Here is a 27,505-nt window from a genome sequence, read left to right as displayed (position 1 = left end):
CTACATATCCGTGAGACCAGGGGAGGGAACGACCTTTAGTTGTGGCATGGAACTCGCAAGTCATCGCGTTTTACTATCGCATACTTGATACAGAGTGTATATTGTTACCAAAACTAAGTAGATTTTTAGTCAGTCGAAAAGCGAGCAATGACTGTAAGGCATGTTATTAGGGTGTGAAAATGTCATAATATAACAAACGTAATCGCCAATCAAAATTTCATTTTGAAATATTTAAAACTTCGTAAGGATTTTGTTCTACTTTTGTATGAACACGTAGCGAGCATGTTAAATGTTAGAACCCTCGGGGCTTAAGTACATGCAGCTGCTGGAAAGTCACTTCTGGCTAAGTGAAATGAGTAAAGGTGTCATTTAAGTGTTAAGGGTTGGGTACGCCTTTATTGGCATTGAATAGGTTTATAAAAAGTTGATGAGGTAAGTTGAATTGTGGCAAAACATCTTCGCCAAAGTTACAACAAATTGCGTGCAGTAAAGCTGCACGGGGTGTCACTATTACAATCAATCATCAAAGGCAGGAAGACGAAACAAAAAGCGCGTAGGGATTGTTGGTATTACTCGATAAATCGCGTGAACTGAGTAGAGAAACTGCTCTGCAACATTTGCACTCGACCATCACCCCTGGTCCTAAAGTTCAAGTGTAACTATCTCAGGATGATGACGAGTAAGGCCACAGCAGTAGTGGCAGCTGTAGTCGATATTTTTTACTTCAATTCCTCTAGACTAGCATTATACATATTATGAGGTTATTACGAAAATACCGCAAAGGATGCACAAGGACATTGGCGCAGCGTGTGGCCCGACGCGAAGCGGAGGGCGATGCGCGGCGCCAATGTACGAGTACATCCTTTGCGGTATTTTCGTAATAACCTTATTATTGTACATCTTAAATTTGTGACTGGGGCATCAAATTGTCAGAGTAATGACTTTTTCGTGCAATGTCAACAATGTTTCTTCCGATTTATAGCGCAAGTGTGGAGCGCTATCTCGGACGCGCTTCTGCAAGTTCTGGATAGTGTGTGTGCACTACACACGTACGTACAGAGTGCGCGCGAAACATGTTCTGGCTCTCATCAGTGAACGCGCAGATACTATATACGGCCGCAGGAGATGGGGCGCCTTGAAACCGTACGTGTTATGGAACGGGCGTTCTGTACGGCTTTTTTAGGGCACGCAAAATTCTATCGTTCTCGATGGTAGATGTATAATAATTACATATATTTGAAACTGTATCAGGAAAGTAATTTACTTTTTCTTTCTCTATCTTTGATGAGATCAATTATTTTATCCTTTTTTGCATTATTTTCCCTTATATTACGCGTGTTTTGATTGATTTCTTCACTTGTTTTTGTAATACTTTTCTTCTCTTCAGAGGGTAGTTTTTTGTAAAGTTTAAAGTTGAATCAACAGTATCAGACAGCGACTGACGGATTATAAACAGCGGGACTCACAGGAATTCATTAGCTGCGGAAGTTACCTTCAATAATCATTTACCTCAGCTGTCCTGCAGATTTTAAACCTTTTATTACACAATGACTCACCGGACACGTCAAGTGTGTACGCGAAAGATATTTTTGATATGTACAAGAATTCATATGGTCAGAAATTTAAACGTAAACGCCGTATGTCCGCTACAGCCGCCGCAAAAAAACCTTGTATGCATCAGCTGATGAAGTCTGTAACATGCTTTATTTCTTTGTTGATAGTTATGCCAGACACTTTGAATACAAGATTTATGGCAATCCCCGATTTTCCCACCCCATGCGACGAACACTTGTTTTGCACCGAAACCAACACCATAGCAAGGGTGAATAGACACCCTGAACGTATTTCGCCTTTGGTCCGACGTAAATTTTGATTTTTTTCACTCTTTTGTTTGGCATGTCGACCATTGTTTGTTGTCTTGTCCCTCAAGCATGTTGAAATATCCGGTATGTGGTGCCTACGCATGCCGTGTGCGCACGCATGCATGCACATAAGTAAAGGAGGTGTGATATTACTGTGATCATATTGGTGTATATATTATTAGATTATGAGTTACACTCTTAAGACTATTAACTATCAGTTGTTAAACTGTAGAACCTCAATATTTCCCTCATCATCTCATCAAAGATGCCCAGGAGAGTCATATGGATACAGGCGCCACCCAACAATACTAATAACAGGTGTAATTGCACTGTTGTAATGTCCTCGAGACGTGACGTGGGTTGAATTGTCAACTATAACAATTAAAAACATATATACACATTCAGTCTTTAAAATCTGCGTAACATTATGTGTTTTAAATTACATGTGTTTTTTAGTGGACCGAGAAGCCGTATTTGATACGTAATGAGCAAAATTACCGAAAAGACCACCAAAGTTTATGGTAATAATCAATGTGAGTTTATGACAGTAATCCCCTTGTCTTAGGGTGACTTTATATTGGAAATACCCCTAGGATAATGTTGAATTATAACATGGCTTATTGTAAACCTAGTATACACCTGTCTTGCGTTTCCTCTCCTTGTAAAAGGTTACTCTAGCGTACAGCTAGCACAGATATTCGTTTTTATTTGAACATGATAAAGTGTGCCGTCAAGAGAGCTATAGATGGCGATCGCATGATCACACATATCATTCCGCGAGATGCCAGCAAGTCGAAAAACGCGAGATGATATGATGTGATAAGTGTTTGAGCAAATTCTACAGATACTGGTGTACGAAAGATTGTTCTGATGGTCATTATAAGTGAACGTTAACTTCGTGCTGGTTTTCGAAATCTAGCATAAACCATTTGTGGAACTAGACGAATGCCAGAATGTCGACATCTAGTTTGAGAGGCCTACGACGCAAATGTGACTTACTTAACATGCAGCACAAAATGTTGCATAATGAATAATTTCATAAGTACATGTTGCATAAATAAATGCTTAAATTCGCGGTTTGTGCACATGATGTGTTCTGTGGCACATGGAATCAAATAGGTTGTATCTCATGATCCAATGCGTTATCTGTCACACTGATCTAAGACCACATTTGTCTGTTTCTTCCAGCTGGAAAAGAGTTTATGACGTTGAATGTTGCTTGTTGAACAAACTATATAGGACTATTAAATATCAGTTGTTAAACAGTAGAACCTCAACACTTTGCTCATCATCGCATCAAATTTATTACATGCCTCGATATCAGTGCAAATCAGTGCATTGATTTGAATAGGAACATCCGGGATGTTAGCGGGCCGGTGAATGATGTACTGACCGGTTTCCATGGTTACCCGGTCCAGTTAAGCCTTTCGACGTTTTCGACGTCAAAGTAGACGCTTAACGCTAGATGTAAAATATTCATGCGTGCACTGCTATTTTGACTTTCGTTAAAATCTGTTTGATGCTGGTCGATAATGGTAAAATTGTTTGAAAATGCCCTGCATGTAACTAAATGTTATATAGCATAAACTGTGAAGAGGCATGTAATAAAAATATTATTGCCTGAATACATGGGTTTATGTGCCCTCGCAGCAGGATATAATTTGCCCTCCTGGCGTCGGGCAAATTGTCACCTGCTCTCAGGAACATAAACCCATGTATTCAGGCAATAATATATAATACCTGAGAGTGTCATATTTAGACATGCGCCACCCAACATCAGGACATAAGATTCACAGGAGCAGATCATCCAGTCGATCAAAACGACCATTCAATCTTTACGACTATATAGCGTTCTCAACCCACGTCTCGTTTTTACCTGGGTGAAAGCCCCTTCAAACCTGTTTGACATTTAGTGCAATCAGACGATCAATATCGTTGATCAAATAATGTCATTTGTCCACCGGTACTGAATATGCCGAATGACATAATGCAGACGAATTATACGCAGCTTATTGCCTAGAATGACTCTATACCACTGAACGTATTTTAAGAAATCGTTCAAGACAAATATTGTACTTATCGGATGTGCACTTTAACTATTTCGGCAATTTGGCATTTTAGTTAGGATGGCCTGTGATGAGCTCGTAACAAGGTATATAAATTAGAAGCAGTTCTAACGTCACGCAGTTCTTGTAATACTTTACTTATTTTATTCTATTTCACTTAACAAAAAAGTGAAATATTTTTAATACATTCACTCAGAGTTTTGTAACTTTGAATCCAATCTCTTAATCCAAGAATCACCTTCTGTATCTGATAATTTTAAATATCATTGTTAATCTATTAGATAATTTATAATCAACCGGCTTAATCAACCGGATCGTGTTAAACTGTTTTTGTTCCGAAGTTTCTGTACCAATATGTATTGTTCGAGTCTCTGGTCTTCTTACACCAAGAAAAAAACTGAATTAACTTCGTGTAGCTTACAATAACGCTCTCCGAATTATTATGGCTATGCTCGTGACTGCAGTGCCAGTGCTATGTTTGTTTTCAATAGTATACCGACATTTGAAGCTCTCAGACGTAAATCGATGTACAATTTCTATGAGCGTCTTAAAGACAATCCTAATGCTCTTGTTTTAACCGTCCTCGAGTCGGATGCTCTATTGCATTCTAAAATCTATCTGATGTATAGGCGAATGATGTATTTTTAATAGTTTTAGCTCTTTTTTTACTACAGTCTAACACCTCTTTTTGTGTGTTGTGTATTTTTTAAAAGTCTATGGGATTGTGTACTTTTTTTGGTATGATATCCTGAAATAAAGCTTATTATTATTATTATTATTTGAGCTCAAATATCATTAGATCTTGAGTATTAACGATTTACTAATTGGCAGATGTCCAGCAACAAAATTACGTTTGTTAAAAGTTCAAGGTTCTTCAGTAAAGTAGAATGGTAAGTTTTTACATTTTGAAGAATGGTAATTTAAATTTCAATGCTTCCAGTTAAAGGACAAATGACCTAAATGCAGAATACTAGGGTATCATGATTTTCAAAGACAGAGAGAGACTAAATCATGGTAATACACGAAGGAGCAGTAAGTAAGAGGGCTATTTCTCAAAACTGTTATCCGGGACAGTAATCTTTGGTCCATTGGTACATCAGTGTTTGCGACTTTTGCTTCCCTGTCCCTATTCTACGCTGCGTATGGAGAATAGAGGATAAAATCGCCCTTTTCCCCCTTGAACTTCGTAAGTGTAACATCTGACGCTCACTTTAGTTGTCTTTGGAAGCATAAGTAAAAGCTAAGTGATTTGCTATAAAAATGAGATGTGCAAGTGTTACTCGTGTCATTTAAATATCTTTAGTTACAGAAATAACCAAAGATTCCTGCCACATTTACATTAAGTGAAGTTAAGCTCACTAACTTGCATAACAAAATCTATCATAAATCCCATTAACCACTATCTTAAGTAGCCTGCAGCTGAATATAAATTTGGCTTTAATGTTTGGATTAATGACGTCAATGCATTGTTGTAGTACTAAGCTTCTATCGACCATTCAATTTGTTCAAAGTCAATGTCGGTACCCTCTTTGATCAAGTAACTCCTTATGTGCATTAGCTTGTTATAAAACATTTACCATCAAAGTTATTTGTTCTCCTGACAGCAAAATAACATTGTTGAGGCATTCTGATTCCCTTTTGACATTCATCTCCGAGAAGTAATTTATGTAAATAAGTAAATTGCATTTCAACTATATCTCTGGATTTGACTTCGCGCGCAAATTCGTCTTTATGTCAACAATTAAAATCAAGGAAGCAAAAGAATTGTTATGAATCGAATTTGCATACCCTAGAATACACTGAAATGAATGTGGCAAAAGCAAACATATTGACATGTACTTCGTACGTGATATTACAAATGCCATTACATGGACATGCGATATATCTTACAAACATGAATCATGCAAAAATAAATTACTGAAAGGACTATGCTAATCCTGAGGTAAAACTTCCTCGTTATACGTTACCATGATAACTTGTATCTGGCACTAGAAACTAAACAATTTGGTCAGTGTATAGGGCGCTTGTATATCGTTTGGGACCACTCTCCTTTTTATTTAATCACGTGTTCACACACGTGAGCATATGTCGCAGCGATGTCTGTCTGTCTGTCTGTCTGTCTGTCTGTCTGTCTGTCTGTCTGTCTGTTGGTCCGATATCTAAAAAACGGCTGATCAGATCAGAATCAAATCTGGTACATAGATTCAGTTAGCAAATGGCAAAGACTGATTAGTTTTTGGTAGGTGTGGCTTGCATACTTTTTGCTCATTTGCATAATTAATGATTTTAGAAAACACGGATGTACATTAAAAACAACTGCACACAATTTGATGAGATTTGCTACAAATGTTGATCACATCAAGATATATCAGCAGTGGGAACCATTAAGGGGCGACATGAAAGATAGTTGCTAATTTGCATATTTAATGAACTTTTCTCATTAGGTATATATATCTGATTTGACACGATCAAAATTGACCAAACTAGCTACATGTATTGAAGATACTATGATACAATATTATTGAAAGTTATTTAGCACTTTCTCTTCAGCCAATCACTAATTTGCATATTTAATGAACTTTCCTAATTGGGGATATATATCTGAAGTGACTTAACCGAAGTTGACAAAACTTGCTACATGTATTGGAGATATTATAATACAACATTATTGAAAATCATTAAGCATTTTTACTTCAGCCAATTCCTAATTTACATATTTAATGAAATTTGCTAATTAGGGATATATATCTGAAGTGACTGGACCAAAATTGATGAAAATTGCTATATACATTAAAGATACAATGATACAACATTAGTGAAAGTCATTTAGCAGTTTTACTTCAGCCAATTCCGAATTTGCATATTTAATGAACTTTCCTAATTATGGATATATATCTAAATTAACTTGATTGTAGTGGTTGAAACTTGCTGTATACATCAAAGATACTGTGATATAACATTATTGAAAGTCAAAAGATATTTTTACTTCGGCCAATTCCTAATTTGCATATTAAATGAATTTTCATAATTAGGGATATATCTGAATTGACTCGATCAAAATTGATGAAACTTGCTATGTACATTAAAGACACTATAATACAAGATTATTGAAAGTCATTAGGCATTTTCTCTTCAGCCAATTCCTAATTTGCATATTTAATGAACTTTCCTACTTAGGGATATATATCTGAATTGACTTGACCAAAGTTGACAAAACTTGGTACATGTATTGGAGATACTATGATACAACATTATTGAAAATCATTAAGCATTTTTACTTCAGCCAATTTCTAATTTACATATTTAATGAACTTTGCTAATTAGGGATATATATCTGAAGTGACTGGACCAAAGTTGATGAAACTTGCTATGTGCATTAAAGATTCTATGATTCAACATTATTGAAAGTCATTAAGCATTTTTCCTTCAGTCAATTTCTAATTTGCATTTTCAATGATCTTTTCTAATTAGGGATATATACTGGGATTTACTTGATTAAAGTTTGCAAAACATGCTGTGTACATTGATGATTATACCAGGTTAAAACAATATTGAAAGTCATTTCACATTTTCATGTCAGCTAATTTATAATTTGCATATCTAATGAGCTTTCACAGTTTGGCATATATGGCTTGAAGGACTTGGCTAAAGGTAATTACACTTGCTATATAAAGTGGTGGTACAATGACAGCAGTCAAAGAAGGTATTTTTATTCTAGCTAATTACGTATTTGTATACTTCATGATCTTTTAGAGTTAATCGGCGGTGAATATTGTTCATTATGTTGATCATAATACTTTCAATGAAGTTGCAAACATGTGTCAAAGGTTCAAATTTACACATAACTGCAATAATAATGAAACACGTGAGCATTTTCAGTTCATACCTGGTTTAATAAGATATAAGATATAAATACTGCGACTTAGTGCAATAAGCTTTTAAGTGTAACAGTGTTCAACATCCTTTCACAAAATGTTGGAGCAGTGCTACCGTCGGAAAACAGATTCATGGTCAAATTTTCTCAAGATGCAATCATCAGGATTAATTTGTATAATTAAAGTATTTTATGGCAAGTTTAAGTTACATAGATCAATGCCAAGCGTTGTTACAAATTGCAGAGCAAAAAGGACCGACAGCCATCATCACACCTTTATTGCTTTTTATTCAGAAAACTGTAGTCGTAAAAAGGACTTTATGCCAACATAATTTACGGTTATGACTAATTTTTCTCTTAATTGGCTCAACGTTCTAGATCGGCTCAACAAACTGCATTATTATTTAAACTGCACAAGCGTCATTAATTTGTTCAAACTACTAAGAGAGCACATTGGTAACCCATCGTTCAGATTGTTTCGGATGTCAACTAATCGATTGGTACATAACCTAAGTCTCGCGAGATCTCGGAATAAGCGGTAAGCTTATGTCGCCTGTGATTTTTAATGGTTATTGATTACGTAATCATCATATAAATCAGAGGAAATCTAAGTCATTCAAACAATATCCCGTTTCCTGTCGATAGAACATAATATTTGATTAAACATGAAAAATATATAAAAGAGAGCGATCTCACAAGCGCCATTACACTCGTATCAGCATACCAATACCTCTCGAAAAGCACACGATAGCTAGCGATTTCTACTTGGTACATTTTCTCTTTCATGTCAAGATCATCCAAACACATTAATTTTTCATTACTTGGAAGAAAATAGAAACAATTAAATTACATGCTGTATTGTTAATTTACTGCGCTGTGCATTTTAATGATAATTCGATTGATCTTCGCGTTATCAAAATGAGATTAAAATGTCAGAGAACAGCGGTTAATGAAATTGGTGTCTGTTTGATCCAGATGTGCCTGGACAGTAACTAGAAAATAAGCCATCCTGCGACATTGACATTTAAATTGCTACGAAATCTTTTATTGCTGCCCATTCATCTTGTAAATGACGGTCACTGCCAAGAGTTATCAACATTGTCTCTTTATATTGGTAATTGACCGAAGGTTACCTGTCAATCATACGGTCTTTGTCATCTGAATAGATGTCAGAACAGCTCCAAATGAAAAATGTTGCTCCATGAATTTGGAATGCATCGTTAAATAACAAGATATAAAAGATACAGGTAAATTTGTCGAAACAAATCCCATGTGCATGCATGGAGTCCTACAGTTGTTTGTGGTGCTCTTTTGGAAATTATTTTGTCAGCATCGGTGAAGATCTTGGAGTTGTACGATCTTAAAAAAATTCTGATATTCACTTTACAAAGCGAGATTCCATTCTTGAATGTCAATATAGGTCCCGAGTCTGAATTTCAAATTCTAAAAAAAATACTAAAGCTAAATTCAAGTAAACTAAATATCTGTCTGCCTAACGTATACAGTGGATACAGATAACTTCGCAATTCGTACGTCTTCCTTTCTTTCGTAACTGAGTGCAACCCAGAGAAATGTAAACATTTGGAGCTTGAAATTTCTTTCTGTCAAACTTATTGTAAATATTTGTTTTCACATCTACGCGTTTTTAGTACGTTTTAAGATGCAATATTGAGTCAGCTAGGGAGTCACCATAAATAACAACGGCCGTAAACATTTCACCATTATAGACCGTCCTGGACATTTAATTCCATCACTAAACTTCCTATTGCAGATATATACGACAATTATGACGCCGCTAGTTTAACAAACTCCACTATGATCTTAGATAAAGATGCATAAAATGCCCATTAAATCGTGCAACTCTGGCTTCAGTGCCGTGCATAATGACAATCGATACGTCTGAAAGCTCATCATATATATATGTTCTCAGCATAAAAATTCAGTTGTCGCCACTTAAAAATAGTCACCAAACACTAGGTTGTTGAGACGTTCGATATAGTTTTGGATCCCCTCGAGATTTTCCTTGGAATATTTTCCAGGTTTTTTGAAGAAGAGAACTCTCTAACAACTGGAGATATCACCATACTTGCCGCAGTCATATCAAATTTTGTATTTATTTCCATCTAACCGTCGCTGATATTTGGAAGAGAATTCTCCGGACATTTGGGTTGAAAGCTTGTGTCTTCTTGTGGCTTTTTACCCATTGCACAGAAATACTTGAAAATCTCAAATTCGTCCACTGATTACTATTTCCTGATGATAAGCAATTATTTCCCTTGGCAATGAGCCAATTAGGCCAATAACTCCAGGCGCCCAAAACAGCGTTCGAAGTAGACGACACTTAGTGACTGAGGAACAGCGAGCTCCAGGCCTCACGCACTTAAGTGCAATGACACCTGTACTGACATTTAAATCCTACTATATCGACGCAATGTCCCGTGGGTGTCATTTCGTTTCGAATTTGTCACGCGACAATGTAGGCAAAGGGTATGTGGACAACCTTTTGTAATCTTGTAACGCTATTATTAAAACACTCAAAAACTATTTTAAAGCCAGAGTTATAATCTGCGTCATTAATCAACATACTTTGACAGGTGCTCGTCCCAAGACACACATACCTTTTGCCGGCTTTGAGATTTACAGAAAATGTTTGGTCTCAAAAGTAATCTATCATAGTTTCATACACTTTTCTAGATGATAACTGGATAATCTTTTACTGCATGACCAAAAAACTGTCATTGATCACATGCTTTCGACATTGACTGGAGAAGATCCCTTTGTTATTGATGCACTTACTTTATATCCAGTCCCACACACGAGTTGGCTTAAGGTATCTTCAATGTTCATCATTTCCACATTACATAGATTAGGTTTTGATTGGAGATTAGAATCGGAATCTGAATTCTTGATTTTTGCGACAGTATATTGACACACGTTCAAATGGCAATGTGAGTTTGTGTGCAAAAGCATTAGGGACGCTTCAATCTAGAGTTATGACGGGTGACTGGCACATGTTTGCAGGTACTCCAAACAGTCATTTCTAGCCTTTCGCGCACATGTGCTCTACTCTTGTCATCAGTGTACTAAACATTCAAGTGGCAATTTACCCAAAATGCTGTTCGCCATACTGTCATGGGAGGTCCATTTCAACTTGGTAGTCATAGAGATCTATTTCAGCGTCCCACATTCTTTGATATTTATGGACACCGCCGTGATGTATATCTATTTACTTCATTGATTAGCATTTACATTCCAAAATTCGATCACAGTGACCAGACATGCAAAGTAATGCATTACAAAGCTTTTTAACGAGCGATAAATTTTACTGCCTGTGGCTACCAGAGCTCTCAAGAATTCATTTTTGTTCATTTTTATTTTCGTTTTTATGAGACGGGATCTCTTACGTATCAATCGAGATTAATTACAAAAGCGTAATGTCTAGTTCAGATTGATATTTCATCTGTTTGGGATATTCGTCACTGAACATGATGAAATCGAAATTCAACGACACAAAATTTTCAAGTTGGTGCCCGACACTCACAACTTTAAAGTATGTGCACGTGACGTCATTTATATGTGAACGTGACACACTTTCGTTTTCCTTTCATCAGACATTGGAAGGAAATTCTGTTGTCCCTGAGAAAGAAGTCAGGTCACGGTATGTGGTAGCCCAGAGTCGGGAAAAAGTGTCTTTCTGCTTCCATTCGGACCCTTTTTATTGTACGTCATTGACTGCGAAAGCTTATCCGGTTGTAAATTTATCCAAAATACTGTGCACATACATATAACACCTGGCGCTTAATAGCTTTATTGAAACATCACTTGAAAATTTCAAGAAGCTAAAAGCGGTCTATCTTTAGAATCCAGGGTTGCAATTTTAATCTATAATAATTTAAAGTGAGTTGGTAATTGAAAGACAATGTCTCTTCTCGGTGGTACCATTCATAGTGTCGACATCGAGATATAAAGTATGTATCAATCACATACTCCATAGCACTTTAGTTGAACTTGCGGGTACAATGTTCGATTTCCGCTAGCGTTTTGTTGGTGGCTATGGTTAGTCACAAAGTCATAGTTTATGAAGTTGGCGAGGCAAAACCAATGAGATGACATGTAACCTTGTGTTAACTTATCGCTAACTGTAGGCCAGTCTTTGATACATGTAGCTTCAGTGGCGTTTCATTTCAAAAAATAGAATTTTTTTAAAAGAATGTCTAGACAAGGAAAAGGGCCGTCAGTTATACAAGCATGCGAGTGTCCATAACGTAGGATCCCTTACATGTTTATTTCGATGTTACAGAGTGATATATCGCTTTGCGTGGTATGACTTGAAATGCAATATATGATAAAGTGCAAAATAAGAAAGCTGGCATTTCACTGTGTGAATTTCCCCAGTAATGTTACATGGTAATCACATAGGTATTCGCAGTACAATAGATATCATTTTGCGTAGCCTCATCAGTGCAATCTATTAGGACAAGGATAAGAATTGTTGTCTTGTGTGATTTGCTAAATGATTGTTCCTTATCGAATAGAACCAGATTATCTTCGATCCCTGGTGGCCATTGGCCAATGACGGCGTGGTCGGAAATCCCCAAAGGAACGATTAATATTCAGGTGTAATTGGGACGACTGGTGACTACACACCACTCAACGTTTGGCATTTCTGATGTGACCCTCGAAAAAAAAGCATTTAATGATGAAGATTTATGGTTCGCGAGCATCAAACTAAATTACAAAGTATCGTATGAAATAGAAAGATAGATGGAAAGATAAATTGATGGATAGATGGATATATATATATATGTGTGTGTGTGTGTGTGCGTGAGTGTGTCTGTGTGTGTAGGTAGGTAGGTAGGTAGGTAGGTAGGTGGGAAGAAGATATCTAGGTATAGGCATGCATGTACCCGTTGCACTCGTTTCAATTAGAAAATATGTTCACATTGTCTTTGATGTCAACATTATCGTTCAGATGAACATATATCGTCTTTGTTCACTGCTCTCCAGGGAATGTTTACATATTTTTACACTGATACGAATGAATAAAAGAACCCCACGACTCTGATCTTGATCAGTGTTTGTCGTTACTTGACACCTACCTACCTTTCTCTTTTCCCTTCGACCTTCGGGAATGTTTGTTCTCGTACGTGTAGTACCGAGCAGTGTGTATTGTAAAATGTCGATATTTGCCTACACTCCAGGCAAGAAAACTTCGCATTTAAGAGTTAAATTCTCCTTTGGGTCTGCCACGTTAGCAGAATAAATGTAGCATGAGTCTATGGGGACATTAATGTGTTAATATAATCAGGGGGTACCAGCAAATAATTCTTACGAGTACATCCATGTAATGCAGAAAATAAAGGACGTATATCCAAGTATGACGTCAAGCATACAACCAGCAGAGCACGTATAGAGAACCCAAACATGTCGAAAGACTGGGGCTACAGGTAAAGCAGAACAGAAAATTATTTATGATGGCACTTTAGTGAAACATTTCACTATGGTCATTGCAAGGGATGCACAACAAAAGGGTCACTGATGAATCTTTAGATACCGTCTTCATTTATTTTAATAGACAGATACGTATAGGTATACGGACGGGTCAACATAAACACAGTAACTATTTTTTGTAACGCATAACCAGAGAATAATATCTCATAATTGTAACGTGGGTGCCTTTTTTCTAGGGCTACAAGTTCCCGCCAATCTTACGTTCTGGGGATACACGCGTATGCTTATTAGCAATTTCTAATTAAGTTAAAATGACTGCTGATATCATGAACGAGGACGTGTTAATTATGGTTGCTGTCTCCGTGTGTAGCTTTGTACATTGCAACGTGAAAGATGCATTTAAAGAATAATTTTCTTCTGAATGTAATGTGGCCTTTCAGTGAAGTAAAATTAAATTTTGACAATGACAACAACAACACCTGCAATAACGAAAGGAACTATCGCCATGATTCGAAACGGCAAAGTTTTAAATAATTTCATTTTAATTTCGGTGCACCGCATACAAACTGTATGTATTGTATCGACATATGCGATAAATAATAGCTTTTGAAAGCGCTGATTAAATTAGCCAGTCTAGACAGGCGGTACATAGAAAAGTAATCGCGTAAAACGTTAATGTTATTTTTTAATATGAATTAAGTCGTAAGCTGTCGTTGATACTATATATTATGTTACTATAAATTTTTTGCATTTTGTACATATTTGCGTGCGTTGAAATAGGCAATTTATTGAAAAAGGTATTGACAGTATAATTTAGTAGACAGCGTCATTGCGCTCTCTGCGAACATAAACTTTCAAGCAAATATGACTGCATTAGCAACATAAATCAGTCGTATGTAATAAGCAGATAAACCATAGGGTGACTTATGACTTTCAATGTGTTTCGTTTGTCACATGAATGACCAAGATGGCGCATAAGCTGAATATTTTATTTTGATTCCCATTGTCTTTTTTCCAAATACAAAGTAACATCTGTTCCAAGACTTGTTGCAGATGTCCAAGGTATGTTCTATGGCATTTTTGCTGGTCATTTTTGTTCAATTGTGTGAGACAAAAGCATGCTACTTATATAACAGTTAAGATGGGCACTTTTTCCCAATTGTGGCTTTCATAAACTTGCTTGCGTTGAGCCGCCGCCCCGTCGTGTTAAGCAACAGAACTTTCTATACGAGGACCTTTAACGTACTGATGACATCGGACGAACTAACAAGCGTAATTTGTCACGTTTAATGCGATCAGAACTGAAGCAACTGTTTGCTTTTTGCCATATTGATAATGTTCATTACCCTAGAGGGTTCAAAGTAATTTCCAGACCAGTAACACGTAGTCCGAATATGTGCTTTTCTTCACAGATTCAGAAGCTGATGCCAACATTGCCAAGTGAGCACACGATATTAGAGAAGCCACCACCGTACACTTGAAGGGAAATGTATCGCTATACAGTTTGTTTCATGTTTATTCTCTCCTCCACTGTCGGTAAGTATTCATACATGTATGTCATGGTAGTTTTGTGCATTTGTCGTGTGTCACAGCCGGTAGGTAGGAGTGTAGATGACAGCCAATTGACACCCGTTTGTCAAAAGCGATCGCCTCTATTTAAACGCTTGTGTCAGCCGTCACACTTTTGCTACTGATAACGCGTGTAAATAGAAATGATGGCTATTTAAGGGGGTTTAAATAGAGAAAATTAACAAAAGCCCTTTCGTAACTCATAAACCTTGGAACGAGACCTGGGTACATAGCGACAGCGAACATTGATCACTTATGCAGTAAGATCATGTTTAACAGTGTAATACTTGGTATTTTCTAACAGATACAAATGTGGCTTTACAGTAGCTGTTTGTCCGGATTTTTTGATAAATGCTCGAAATGTGTCAGCTTGTAGACTTGGTCCATTCTAAAGAGATGCTATACCATCAGTGATTTAAGTCGTCATGCATTTTGTTACCTTCTGTTGCTGGCCGATTTTCCCAATTAAGCAAAAAATAACTTTGCGCAAATTCGATCAAGAACTCTGAAAAGAACAAGCGCATTAACTTCGCAGCTCGCCTGAGTCCGAGAAGGTCAAATGCCACATCACTATCGACGGATGTTCTCATGGAAGACAGGCCCGTTAAATACCGTCTTTGCAAAACGTTTCAAAGAAAATACTAATAATTCAAAAGAGTGTCATCACTGACAGCTAAATGTGGAAAACCGGTGAAATTTAATGTAGGTCGTGCCTATATTATCGATTAAATAAATTAAAAGCGTGACATCCATGCTTCGATCATCAGATGGAAAGTTGTCAAGCTCTAATTATTTTTCGATTAGCACCAACCTACATGAATATCGTGTAGGAGAAAAAGAAGATTTACGGTTGATGACAAGAGTAATATAGTCATTGGTGTGTCTATGGTTCTCAGTCATAATTATTCAGTAGTTTCTTGATATCATCATTAACGAAGTAAGAATTTAGTCAGATTAATATATATGCATTTATATATATATATATATATATATATATATATATATTATATATATAACTATAGATAGATAGATATAAAGAATTTAGCCAGATTGATATATATAGCATATATTTATAGTGTCCATACAAAAATATAATTTTCTTAAACAACATAAACAATAACATTTATCACATATTATAGAATTTACTTCAACTACGAAGTAATAACATCTGTTAGTTAATTTTACGTTTATATATATATATATCTAATATATATATATATATATATATATATAATATATATATATATATATATATATATATATATATATATATATATATATATATATATATTTAAAATGCCAAGATTTACAAGAGATTTATGGGTAGAAAATATTCATTGTACAAAGTAAGTGAAATCGTACTCTCAAAGTTGTAATTACTAGGGATATTGACACCAGACTGTTACTTTACTTTCAGAATTAAAAGACAAAGAAATTGTGTAACTAGTCATAATAGACGTATAGTAAACCTTTTCCGGAAATTGCGTTATATAATTTTCATGTACTGAATTTCATTTTAATTGTTTTAATTAATGTAAACACACTTTTCCTTTTAATGAAAACATACTTTTGCGGTTACTTTCTGACCCCTTACATTTCGCTGACATGAATAATTAAATTAGTCCATGGTGAACACTGGCTACAAATTGGGACAACGTTATTGAAGTTGGGTAATATTATCAAGCGTGAAATATTATTAAATGTTGTGCCTGTACAAGATTAATTGCTTATTGATCGTACGTGCTGAAACAGAAACAAACGAACAATGAAACTTATTAGAAGGGGCATTTCTTTGTGTATTTCACTTTCTTTATTTTCCGTTTTAACGTCTATATATTACTCTTTCTGTCTTTGTTCACGGGCCATAGGCTCACAGTGTACCTGTCATTTTCACGGTCATATTTTTAAAGGTATTGAATAGTTAGTAGGTTCTTGAAATGTACACGAAGTTACGTAATACATAGTGTCGTTTTCCATGGGCACACAACAAACAAACACTGCGACTACAAATTCGATTAAACAATTGCATCCTACTTGCATTACAAAAATATGTCCGAGCTCAGGCAATATTTTAGAGTACAGATTCAGCGAGAGTTATACACCAATTCCTCACACGTTCCGAAACCCAGTCACTGCATACCTGCCATATACCTGGAACAGCTATTCCTTCACGTCCTTTCTCAACCTCCATCTGTCTACATTTATCGGAAAGTTAGCATAGACAATTCACTAAGCTTGTTTAAATATGCATATGGCGTTACTTCTACGGTTGATTTGGCACGAAACGAACATAAAGACTTAAAACATGTCAATGATGACCGTATGATAGCTCATGGCGCTTTCAACACCAGACTACTGAATGCATATCTACTCATGGAGGTAGCTTTCTGCCTCCATGATCTACTTAACTTCCGCTCATGCAGCCCCCGCCACACAAAAATGGCCCCATGTACTAATTAGTTGGTGTGGTCGAGGTCTGGTCGATCACCAATCCGTCGACTGCATATATGATTTTCATTAATTAACTAACGCTGCTCAATACCCTTCATTCACATCGAAAACCAAACGCTGGCCTTTAAGTCCAGTCGTTTGCACTCTCAGGGAAAATGGGTACCCTTACTTGTTCCCAAAATTACTGAAAAGGGGCGTATTTTGTTTATCAACACGGTCAATGAAAACAAGAAAAGCGGCTACTTTTCTAAAATATTTCACCGATTTCAAGGGAGGTTGTTTGTTTTTGTTTTTATTTGGGTTTTTTGTTGTTTGTTTATTCAATTTGTCGTTCGTCCGTCTGTTCGTGTCGCCATTGTCACCCACCGACTGTTCCTCTAGGTCATGAAGCTTTGGCTACAAACTAATAAAAGCAACTTGATTGAAAATTTACGACAAGCAAACTTAAATATTTACGAATACCAGCGAAAAATTACGCGAGAAAAGATATATCAATGTAGAGGTAAATATCATCGGGGTTAGTTAAGGCGGTAGCTGTGTCCCCGGAGACGAGTAAACTTGTGGGATTTCTGAGAAGTAATTGGTAGATTTGAGTGACTGTGAATTAGCCCGGGGTGGTAGTAATAGATTGTAGCTGCGCAACAATTACACGTCCCAGCTCGTATTGACTGCAACCCATCTTTAGCTGCACTTTCGGATGGCCGTGAACAGTGAACATTGCCTCGGGTGAAATTCAAGTCTTTATTGAGACTAATATTGATTTACCGCCCGTTAAACACAGCAGAACGAGACTTGGGCAAGGTAATGAATGGCGCATTAGCAAAACCAAACAACGGGAGTGTACTCACGCTTGCTATACTTGCTATTTCGGCGACAAACACGAGATTGATGCAGGTAATCTTTGCGAAATGGATTAATTGATTCGCGGAATTGCTGCTAAGACTTGTCATGATTGACCCCTCCCCCCTACATAACCTTAAATCTTGGTAACTTTGCCGGTACAAATCCACCTGTTTGATATTAAACTCTATGGCAAGTAATCATATTCAAGCCAAATAAAAATATATGTGTATTTCAGGTAACCCGACCTACCCTAAAAAAAACCAACCCTAAACATATTTCTTCGAATTTACATAAAATTTTGAGTGAATTCTCTAAATTTTTACCAAATTTTATGAGTCTCGGCCAACAAACATAAAAATAAAAAAATCTTCAGACCTGCCAACTGTAATTTTCGGAGGCTTGTTTACTTACCGGAAACACTTGTTTTTGTTTTGATTTGATTTTTTTTTGGGTTTGTTTTTTTTCTATTTGGCCTCACTGAAGTCCGTGTTGTTACCGTATTGTTAGGCAAACTTTACTAAAGCACGGGCTGAAATTTGAGTCAGTGTTGGGGTCATGAAAACGACCCATCCGGTCGTTCATCTATATTTTCTCAGCCACACATGCATGCATATTTCATTCATTATCAGTCAGATACCTTCATTTTTGAAGTGTTTACAATATACACAAGAAACAAATATTTTCAACGGCTGAGCAGCCAACGTAAATAAAGTACATACGCAGCTGACCATTGCCTACCATCCAACACAACATCACGAACAGTGTCAAATGGTGTCGCCAATAAACTCACAACATCTACAATTACGACCTCTGTGTATCGTAAATTGGACATGAAGCAACAAACATTGCGGGGCAAACTTGTTTTTGCGTGCCACGAATTTTTAAAAACGCAAACGTTGTTCGGTTGCAAATTTCGCCATGTATACAAGCAGAATCAGAATAGGTTGATGACTGCAAGTGGTGTTTCTGTATTATAAGGAATTTGCATGGACATTCCACGTGCCATGTTAATGTTGATGGCACAGATTATTTTAAATTTTACTTCTGTCGTGACACGAAGGTCCCGTTTTTATTACCTCCGTCTCCATCTGTCACCCAGAACGAACAGACAAATTTGGAACAACACGTTGTACGCGGATAGATCCGATAAATCCGACAAAATGTACACACATTGCCGGGTTTACTATTCCATAAACGAGAAGGATTTCCAAAATATAAATTTTAAGGAGCTTGGTCGATATATCAATCAAAATAATTGTGACCGTGATAAAATGTGGTCGTAGCTCATCAGTTATGATTGATAGTCATAATAAAATTGAGTTGAAAAGCGAACATTATGTGAAAACATTCAGGCAAGATATTGAGTAACAATGACCATGGTATGCAGAAAATGCAAACCGATTTTCGAATGAAGAATATTAAGACCTGCGGTAGTAGAAATAAAAATAATATTCAGTAATTGGTTTGAAAAAAATGATAAAACTTACAGAAATATTGACGTAGATCTGGTACTTTTTTATTAACGTTTTATACTTATTCCAACTTTAACTAACTTATGCCATTGGATGCTAACTTGTGTAGTTATTGCATATTTATTAATTCACACTATTTGTCGTAATTGCAACAGCAAAACCTTTCAACGCGCACCATGAACAAAGCAGTTCACTTCTTATACTCGATTTGCATATTCACTCCCTCCTATTTCGACGGACACGATACGTTAAACAGCCTCTGTAAACCCAACATTGTTAACTGGAGAAATCGGAAAGCTGTATAAAGAAAGGACTGCTCTTACGTGATATTTTACTCAAATCGTATAATGGAAAAAACGACATTTCACCTATAGCATATCTACTTTGTAACTTATTAGCATATTTGATTAAACTTTATGACAAGATGATTTTATTGCTTTCTTAATCAATGTGAATCAGGATAATACTTTCAACCTTGTGATATCGTCAACTTTGGTGGGCTTTTGAAGTTTGTCTCTCGTGACCTAAATGTCTTTTTCATTTTTACTAGTACTACAAAAAGACACCATAAGTAAACACGTGTGTGTTCATTTCAGATATTTCTTTACATATTGATAATGTCCATATTTGAAGTGTTCTCATTCTTTTCATGTGGTAAACTCTATAAAAGCGTATTAAACAAATTGTATTTACTCATGACGGGCATTAATACAGTGTGTGTATTTTGACGTCAAGGGAGCGAAATGTCCCAATTATTCCTCAATTCTAATGTCCAGATGTCTCTTCGAGAACTTCAGTAATTTCATTTTCATGAAATAATTGTGGGTATTTACTGAAAAAAGCAGCTGAATATACCAGATATCATTTACAAGTGTACATATTTATGATATGAATGAGAGAATGGAATCGACTTAAGATAATTAATCAAGTTAATTTCATTTTTTTATCAGACAGCGGGACATTAGACAAACAAATTTATTATATATCTTCGCGTCAAAACTATGGCGTCGGCGACATAATTAGCAAAATCATACATCTCTGTCTTCGCCGAAAGGGAAATTTAACGAGTCGCTCATCTCAAAACGCAGATCTTCTGATATTTGTAGCTATCGCCCAATGCATAGGCAAATAAAAGTAACCAATGGCATTCTCAGTAGCGGTTTGATCGATAAAACTGGTCTAGCGTGCTTTCACCTCATTAACTTACGGCAGAGAGCGTTGTACCTGCAAATTTGTCATTGTTGATGCACATATGGGCTTCGCAAATCAAACCATATTTACACAAATGGTCTCCTCGCTACGAAAGTGGGTTATCTTTCATCTGCTTATATACCATTCAAATATTCAAAGCGCCAATGACCGACCAAAGTATATTTTTTTAATTTGGAATTGCTCCCAATCGGTTAAAATCTGAGGACTTACGTTTCAGCGTGTGGTACTACTACCTTAACAAGCTATCTTAGGTATCAAGGATTAATATCCGCTCACCAAAACTCGCCGTGCGAGAGGAAATTTATCAACCTCTGGCCATCGCAGCGTTAGTGATTTTTCGTTATTGTCATGTTTAACTCCAAAATGGCGATGATGATGTTATTAGTATCTAATAAGCGAAAGAATAAATCTTTATTTTTGAACCGATACGGGCCTTGCAAATGTAAGCGTAAAATCGTGCTTTTTCATGCTTTAAAAGAGATTTGACTCTCAACTCTCGTTGAATAGAGTGAAAACAGCCGCGTCCTAGAGAGTGGGCAAATATTTCATAATAATGCGGGCTATGCGTTCGTTGATGCATCAAATATTGTAGTTGGCCTCTTGACCTCTCTGAAATCATGGGCTGATATTGTCACTGAGGTAAGTCGTTCCACTAAGATTTTTTAATATCTTACATGAATATTCCTATATCTAACCTTTGTTGACACCGATATTATGAATAGCAAATCGCTGATAAACCAAGCTTATTTTGGACATAACGTAGACAACACGTGTTTAAGCTAATTAACCACATTGGCCAGTATATGTTTGAATCATATTGCGAACAATGAAGGTAGTCCACAAGTAATGAACGAACATGAGAATTTCACTTGATGGTTTTGTAACGTGTCATTTATGAATAAGTCACTGTGACACTTGTAGTTTAAAGCCCCATTCGTCGACAGTATGACACGACGAGCACGCGAAAGATGACCAATGTAAACATTGGAGAAGGTGTATTTTAGGCCAGGGCATCTATAACCTTGTGCGCCCAGAAATATAATATTTAATTGAGACGATTTTGGCGTCTTCGTACCGTCCACACTTTGAATGAAGATCCAGAGTACCTCTTATCTAGCCGAACGAATACTCCATAGAGGTCACCTCCTGCCCTATTTTTACTTCAATCTGAATCGTAATAGCATAAAGGGAAATGATGGGTCTAATGAAAATTTCCTGCTGAAAGTCAACATTGATGAGAGATATCAAAGAGAACGTACGGTACCCACGTGACGTTGAACATGTAAGTTTATTGTCACATTTTTTACTGTGGTTTAACTTCACGAATTATGCACTTCAATATCACTTTTATTTTGGAAAACCATGGAAACGCACCTTCTTTGGTGTATGTACGGTATAGAGACATGTGAAGGCTTGGTTTTTTTTCTATCAATTATCCTTACATTTTGGCGGGAAGTGATTCGCGATCGAGGTATTGATAAAACATTGCAACGAAAATTCTCTTCCTGCTAACAGTGTCCGATGAATGGCGCAGTGAATGTTTTATTTTACCCATGGTTGCACAAAAAAGAGCGGATGTAAATTTAACCTTGACAAGTTTTGAAAATTTCGAATAATTCTGCAGTTTGGCGGGAAGCACTGCATTGCTGATGGGTTTGCGTGTTTTCGAAAAATTTAGTTGCTTGTATTTCTCTGACAAAAGTTCAAAGACGTAGATTATTGATAAATACATATAAGTCGATAACGGCAAGATGATTGGCAGAAAACGCTGTTTAATAATAAGAAAAGGTTCTTTGTATTTTTACACGGAATGTTATGGAGTATGTTTGATTGCATCTTGCGAACAATGTGGCTAATTTTCCGATTGAAAGAGAGGCCGATTATTAAACTGAAATAGGCGCATTTATGTGTCAAAAGTCATAACTAGGCTTCTGTATTTCATATTAATCTATTTCCCAAGCCACTTACTGTGACGTGTCATAGGGTTTGCAGTCTATTGAAATTAATGTGACATAAAGCGTTTTCAAAGTGATATGCGTTTTTGTGATAATTTTAATGTAAAATGTTCCAATTCTGTCTTGCAAGAAAAACATGTATCATAATGACTATTAAAATATGACCATCATACTTGAAGCAATCAAATAGCAAAATACCAACCAAAACACAATTAATCATGAGAGGAAAATTGCAAAATAAATGCTTGATTTACGATCAACGCCATCGATATATAGTTACGTGGCTCTTCTCGTTACGCGATTTCGAAAGCGCCTCATGATCATTCAAGGACATGTTGACCTTGAAGAAATATTCCATTTTTCATACTATATTCCTTGCTATTTCTTTGATATCGATTCCTACCGCCCGTACCCTGGGGAGAACACCGAGCAAATAGTAACAGTCAATGCATAAACAGACAAGGTTTTGTTCGCATGGTTACGTGATAGTCAGCGCGCTGAGAGAATGCCTTAATTAGCTAATGTTCGTTTCACTGGCGTCAATCAATACATTCGCAGTGATAATTAAAAGGTGCCTGTGATGAGAAGGTTACTTTCACTGATGCTGCAGCATGTGATGTTTTCAACCTAGCGAAATTGATCTGATTCCCCTCTTCCAAATATGCTCATTTGAAACAAAAGGATTATCCCAAATTGAGTAAAGTACAACAAAGGTTAAGACTAGCACATTAGGAGATGTTCGGTGATCGATCGATACCCGAGACGTTCATAGCCTCAAAATTTATGTATGCCATCGTAGTAGGGACTACACAGTCCGGAAGAGAAATATCAATCAAGCTTGACCTGGAAATGGCTTTCATTTTAATACGAAAAATGTTATAAATATTGCCTTACTGAAGAGCAGATAGGCTAAACCACCGTCTTAAAGACATCTGTTTGTCCAAGGAATCTTTCAATGTAAAAATATTCGCTCGGGTCAATGTGGAGTTGCAATGTACATGGCTAAATGTGATACCCAACTTCGCTTTAGTATTTTCTTTGCAAGCCTGGAAATGTTTGAAGCTACTATGCGCCTTGAAATTGAAGAACCTAAACTTTTACTCAAACCTCACCTAAAGGAAACTTAGGCAGGCAAACCATAGGCATTCCCATGGGCACAAACTGCGCCCCACTTCTTGCAGACTTATTTTTGTATTCGTATGAAGCGGAGTTCATGCAATCACTTCAGAAATCTGGGTGTAGAAGGATTGCCAAGCGATTTAACAACACCCACAGATATATTGATGATCTCATCAGTTTAAACAATCCTGGTATATCCAATTATCTACACCACATCTACCAGATGATTTAGAAATAAAAGAAACAACTGAAAGTGTGGACTCGGCATCATACCTAGATGTATTGTTCGAAATTAGACATAATACACTATGTACTAAGCTGTATGACAAAAGAGACGATTTCATTTTGAAATCATAAACTTTCCCTTTTTGTCGAGCAATATACCATCATCTCCAGCTTATGGTGTGTATATTTCACAACTCTTTCAGATACAGTAGAGCATGCCATTCATATGAAGACTTTCGAGTTAGACACAGCCTATTAGCTCAAAAGTTAGTGAGGCAAGGATTCTCAGAAAGTAGATTTAAGAAGTTCTACGGTAGATACGGAGATGTTGTATCAAAATATGACCTGTCTGTTTCTCAAATGATGAGTGACAGCATACCAAATTTTGACTCACAAAAGTAATTTGGTGAATTCACCAAATAACAATGAATTTGTCGCTTTGGGTCAATCTTGACGGGTGCGGCTAGCTGGCAGGGGTACTAGGTACGCTTACCCATTCCGGACACCTGGTACCACCACTATTTCGTGGTTCAAGATGGCCCCATTGCCTTTGTCATCATCTATATGTTCCTTGGACCTGGTAAATTTTACAGTTTACCTTGAATGATAACGATTATTGGACCTGATTGGATGTCTATTTCATACACTCTCTTTCAAAATCAGAATAAACATTTGGGTCACCATGCAAACTACCATGGAAACGACCACTTTAGATTTACCGATATTTGACTTTCAAAATGGCTGCCATCCCTGTGTTAACTCCAAGGGGGAAATGAAAGAATTAATTTTCACACAAATATATCAGACGATGAAAATTGTATTTACCCCAAGAGCATCAAAATGAGCCCACATGAGCGGTAAATCGGAAAAGCATTGTAGAAATTTGAGAGTCTGAATATCTGTTCCCGAGACGCATTCTACCTTAACCCTTTCACCCCCTGTTCCCTGTGTACAGGTCCAACTTTACCATAGAAAACAATGGATTTGGGACAAACCATGGTGGTGAAAGGTATTGGATAGGCTGCAATTTTTGATGATATTCACTTAGTTTAATCTATGAGAAAATGCTTACTCCTCTATCTTGAGTATGATGAAATATCAGGTATAAATCTTGCAAAATCTTTCTATCGTGTACACTATACAATATCTAGTTGATAAATGAATTCTACTCCGGCCTGAAATTCAGTTGTCAATAATACTCATTATTGGACATATCACATGCACAGGCTTAATTTGAGGGTTGATCACTATACATTTTGACATGATTCCTAGAGAACAAGTCTTCTCATAACGATCGAAGATAGCCGAACCTAGAATGAACTTATCCATATAATTACGTGAGCCAGGTCAAATTGCAGGTTTTGTGAACTGCAACTCGAATATAATAGACGAAAGAAGAAAGACTTGAACGATGGAAATTTAGCAAGCATTCATTGAATTGTCTCCATTTCATCGAATCGTTGCGAACGTAGCTGCGCAATTCTCAGATATTTTGATCCAAATCCTAGCATGCGTGATGCAGTGTGAGTTGTTCAACTTTTTTATGATGAGGATAGATGAGAAAGCAATTTATGGGAGTTTGTCTTATCCAAATCCCCAAGAAATTTCGATGACCCCAGCTCTAATTTCACCAAAATCCTGACATAATCGACATAGAGAGTGCGAGTAATGACAAATAATATTCATTGAATTGATCTTTACTCGGTGATTATGCTTATGCAATATTTCATTTTATTGAAAGAATTACTCGCATTCCCCGAACAAAGCCAACACAATTTACAGCGGAGAAACTTGCCACTTCGTTAACCTTGTGTGCTTAGACGCTTTTGGCTGTAATTTGTTACGATTCGTGTATTATTTGTTCTTCTCATGTTGGCACGAGATGTCACCCGTCACAGTGACTATAAACCCCATCCCTCCATATTACATGTAAAACCGAGTCCGCGTTCCGAAGACAAATTAGGTATGCTATCGAAGCGTGAAAGCGAAACCAACCGAACATATTCTCAACGTCCAACTTTCAGCTATGACCAGAAGTTTGAAATATAAGTATATTGCGTGTCTGCCTCACTCCAGGCAATGACGAGTCCGAGGTCAAGCGAATCGACGAACTTGTTAAGATCGCATGGTTTGCGGTCTCTAAACTTATCAATAGTCACCATACAAGCAATGACGCATAAAATATCTGGCACAAAATCTCCTCATCCGGGGCCTATTTCGATTCTTTCAGATATAAATGCTGTTAGAGAAGAATTAATATTCTATTACAACGTGTGATTGACGGTAGCTTATAATTATCAGCATTCAGAAAATATATACTTTGCATACGCTTGAAACTTTTCTTCCAGCTATGAATGTCGTGCAAAGTTCACTTGATTGGCTGCGAGCGGGTATATATTATTGCTGTTATTTCATAGTTTTGGTAATGCCAGTGAATTTGTTGAAGTACGAAACATCTTGGGTCACAATACTGGATAATCGGATACATTATCAGAAATAATATGGCAGAAAGAAGTCACAAAATTAACTGGTATTGACAAATCTATAATACATGTATAATATCATATAATTTTTTGTATTTAAATCAATATTTACTGATATTCGACTCTCCCGTGTTTGTTTCAATATTGCGCTTCTACGGGCCAAGTTATTTCAAATAGTTTGTTGCCAGTCGAAATTTACCAACTTGTCAAAGGCATTGAACTAATGACCCAGATGTTCATTTACAAAGCAGAAGATCCGCTGATACACAATAGTGTCAATAAACTATGCAAAAACAAAGGCACATCTGCTCGGTATTTCAAATATTATTAGACGAAGACAATAGCCTTAATTTTCCATTGTTTTCGAACTCAGTTTTGTGTTATTTTCAGTGTTGCTTAACTCAGAGTCCGTTACAGATTGTGACAACCTTGCAGTTACAAGGGATACTGGGCGAGAATTGTCTTCACTAACGTAAATTCAGAGTGTCTCGACCTTTGGCAGTCGTCGCATGTACAAGCTGCCGCGAGAGTCGCTCATGTTTAGGCCGAACAAAAAAAATTGTGCTGTGCCGATAACCCGACCTACATTATTTTTACCTGCCAACCCTAAACTTTTTAGAGCTATGTAAACACGGAAGTAAAAGAAAGAAAAAATCCGTAAAATCACGCGTTCGTTACTTGGTATTTGACTTTTTGCTCGAACGAGGATGTCTTTTATGGGTTTTTTTTTCTTTTATATATATAATGCATTTTTCTGGAAATGTTGTGGCCAGTGTTTGACCGCCCTGAACCCCTGAAAATGAATATTTAAAAATAAAAATATTTTGGAAAAAAATTCCGACCGACCTACCTACCCTATTTTTGAAAACCATTTTATCGAAATAGCACAATTTATTTATTTTTGGCCATATCACTGTGCGAAT

At 36.6% G+C, this 27,505-nt stretch overlaps 1 protein-coding gene across 2 annotated transcripts in view; it reads left to right on the top strand.

Annotated features, from left to right (window-relative positions):
• LOC139121442 (neuronal acetylcholine receptor subunit alpha-10-like) overlaps nt 1–27,505 on the top strand; it is a 64,185-nt gene that overhangs the window by 18,158 nt on the left and 18,522 nt on the right. For both annotated transcript variants that reach the window (XM_070686308.1, XM_070686309.1), the window contains exon 2: nt 14,666–14,789. In XM_070686308.1, the coding sequence (XP_070542409.1) occupies nt 14,741–14,789 (49 nt within the window). In that variant the 5' untranslated portion in view covers nt 14,666–14,740. The remainder of the gene's footprint in view (nt 1–14,665; nt 14,790–27,505) is intronic.

The sequence above is a fragment of the Ptychodera flava genome, chromosome 21 (genome assembly GCF_041260155.1).
Source record: "Ptychodera flava strain L36383 chromosome 21, AS_Pfla_20210202, whole genome shotgun sequence".
Classification (NCBI taxonomy): Eukaryota; Metazoa; Hemichordata; class Enteropneusta; family Ptychoderidae; genus Ptychodera; species Ptychodera flava.
The sequence above is the reverse complement of the archived record's forward strand: the minus strand, read 5'-3'. Positions and strand labels throughout refer to the sequence as shown.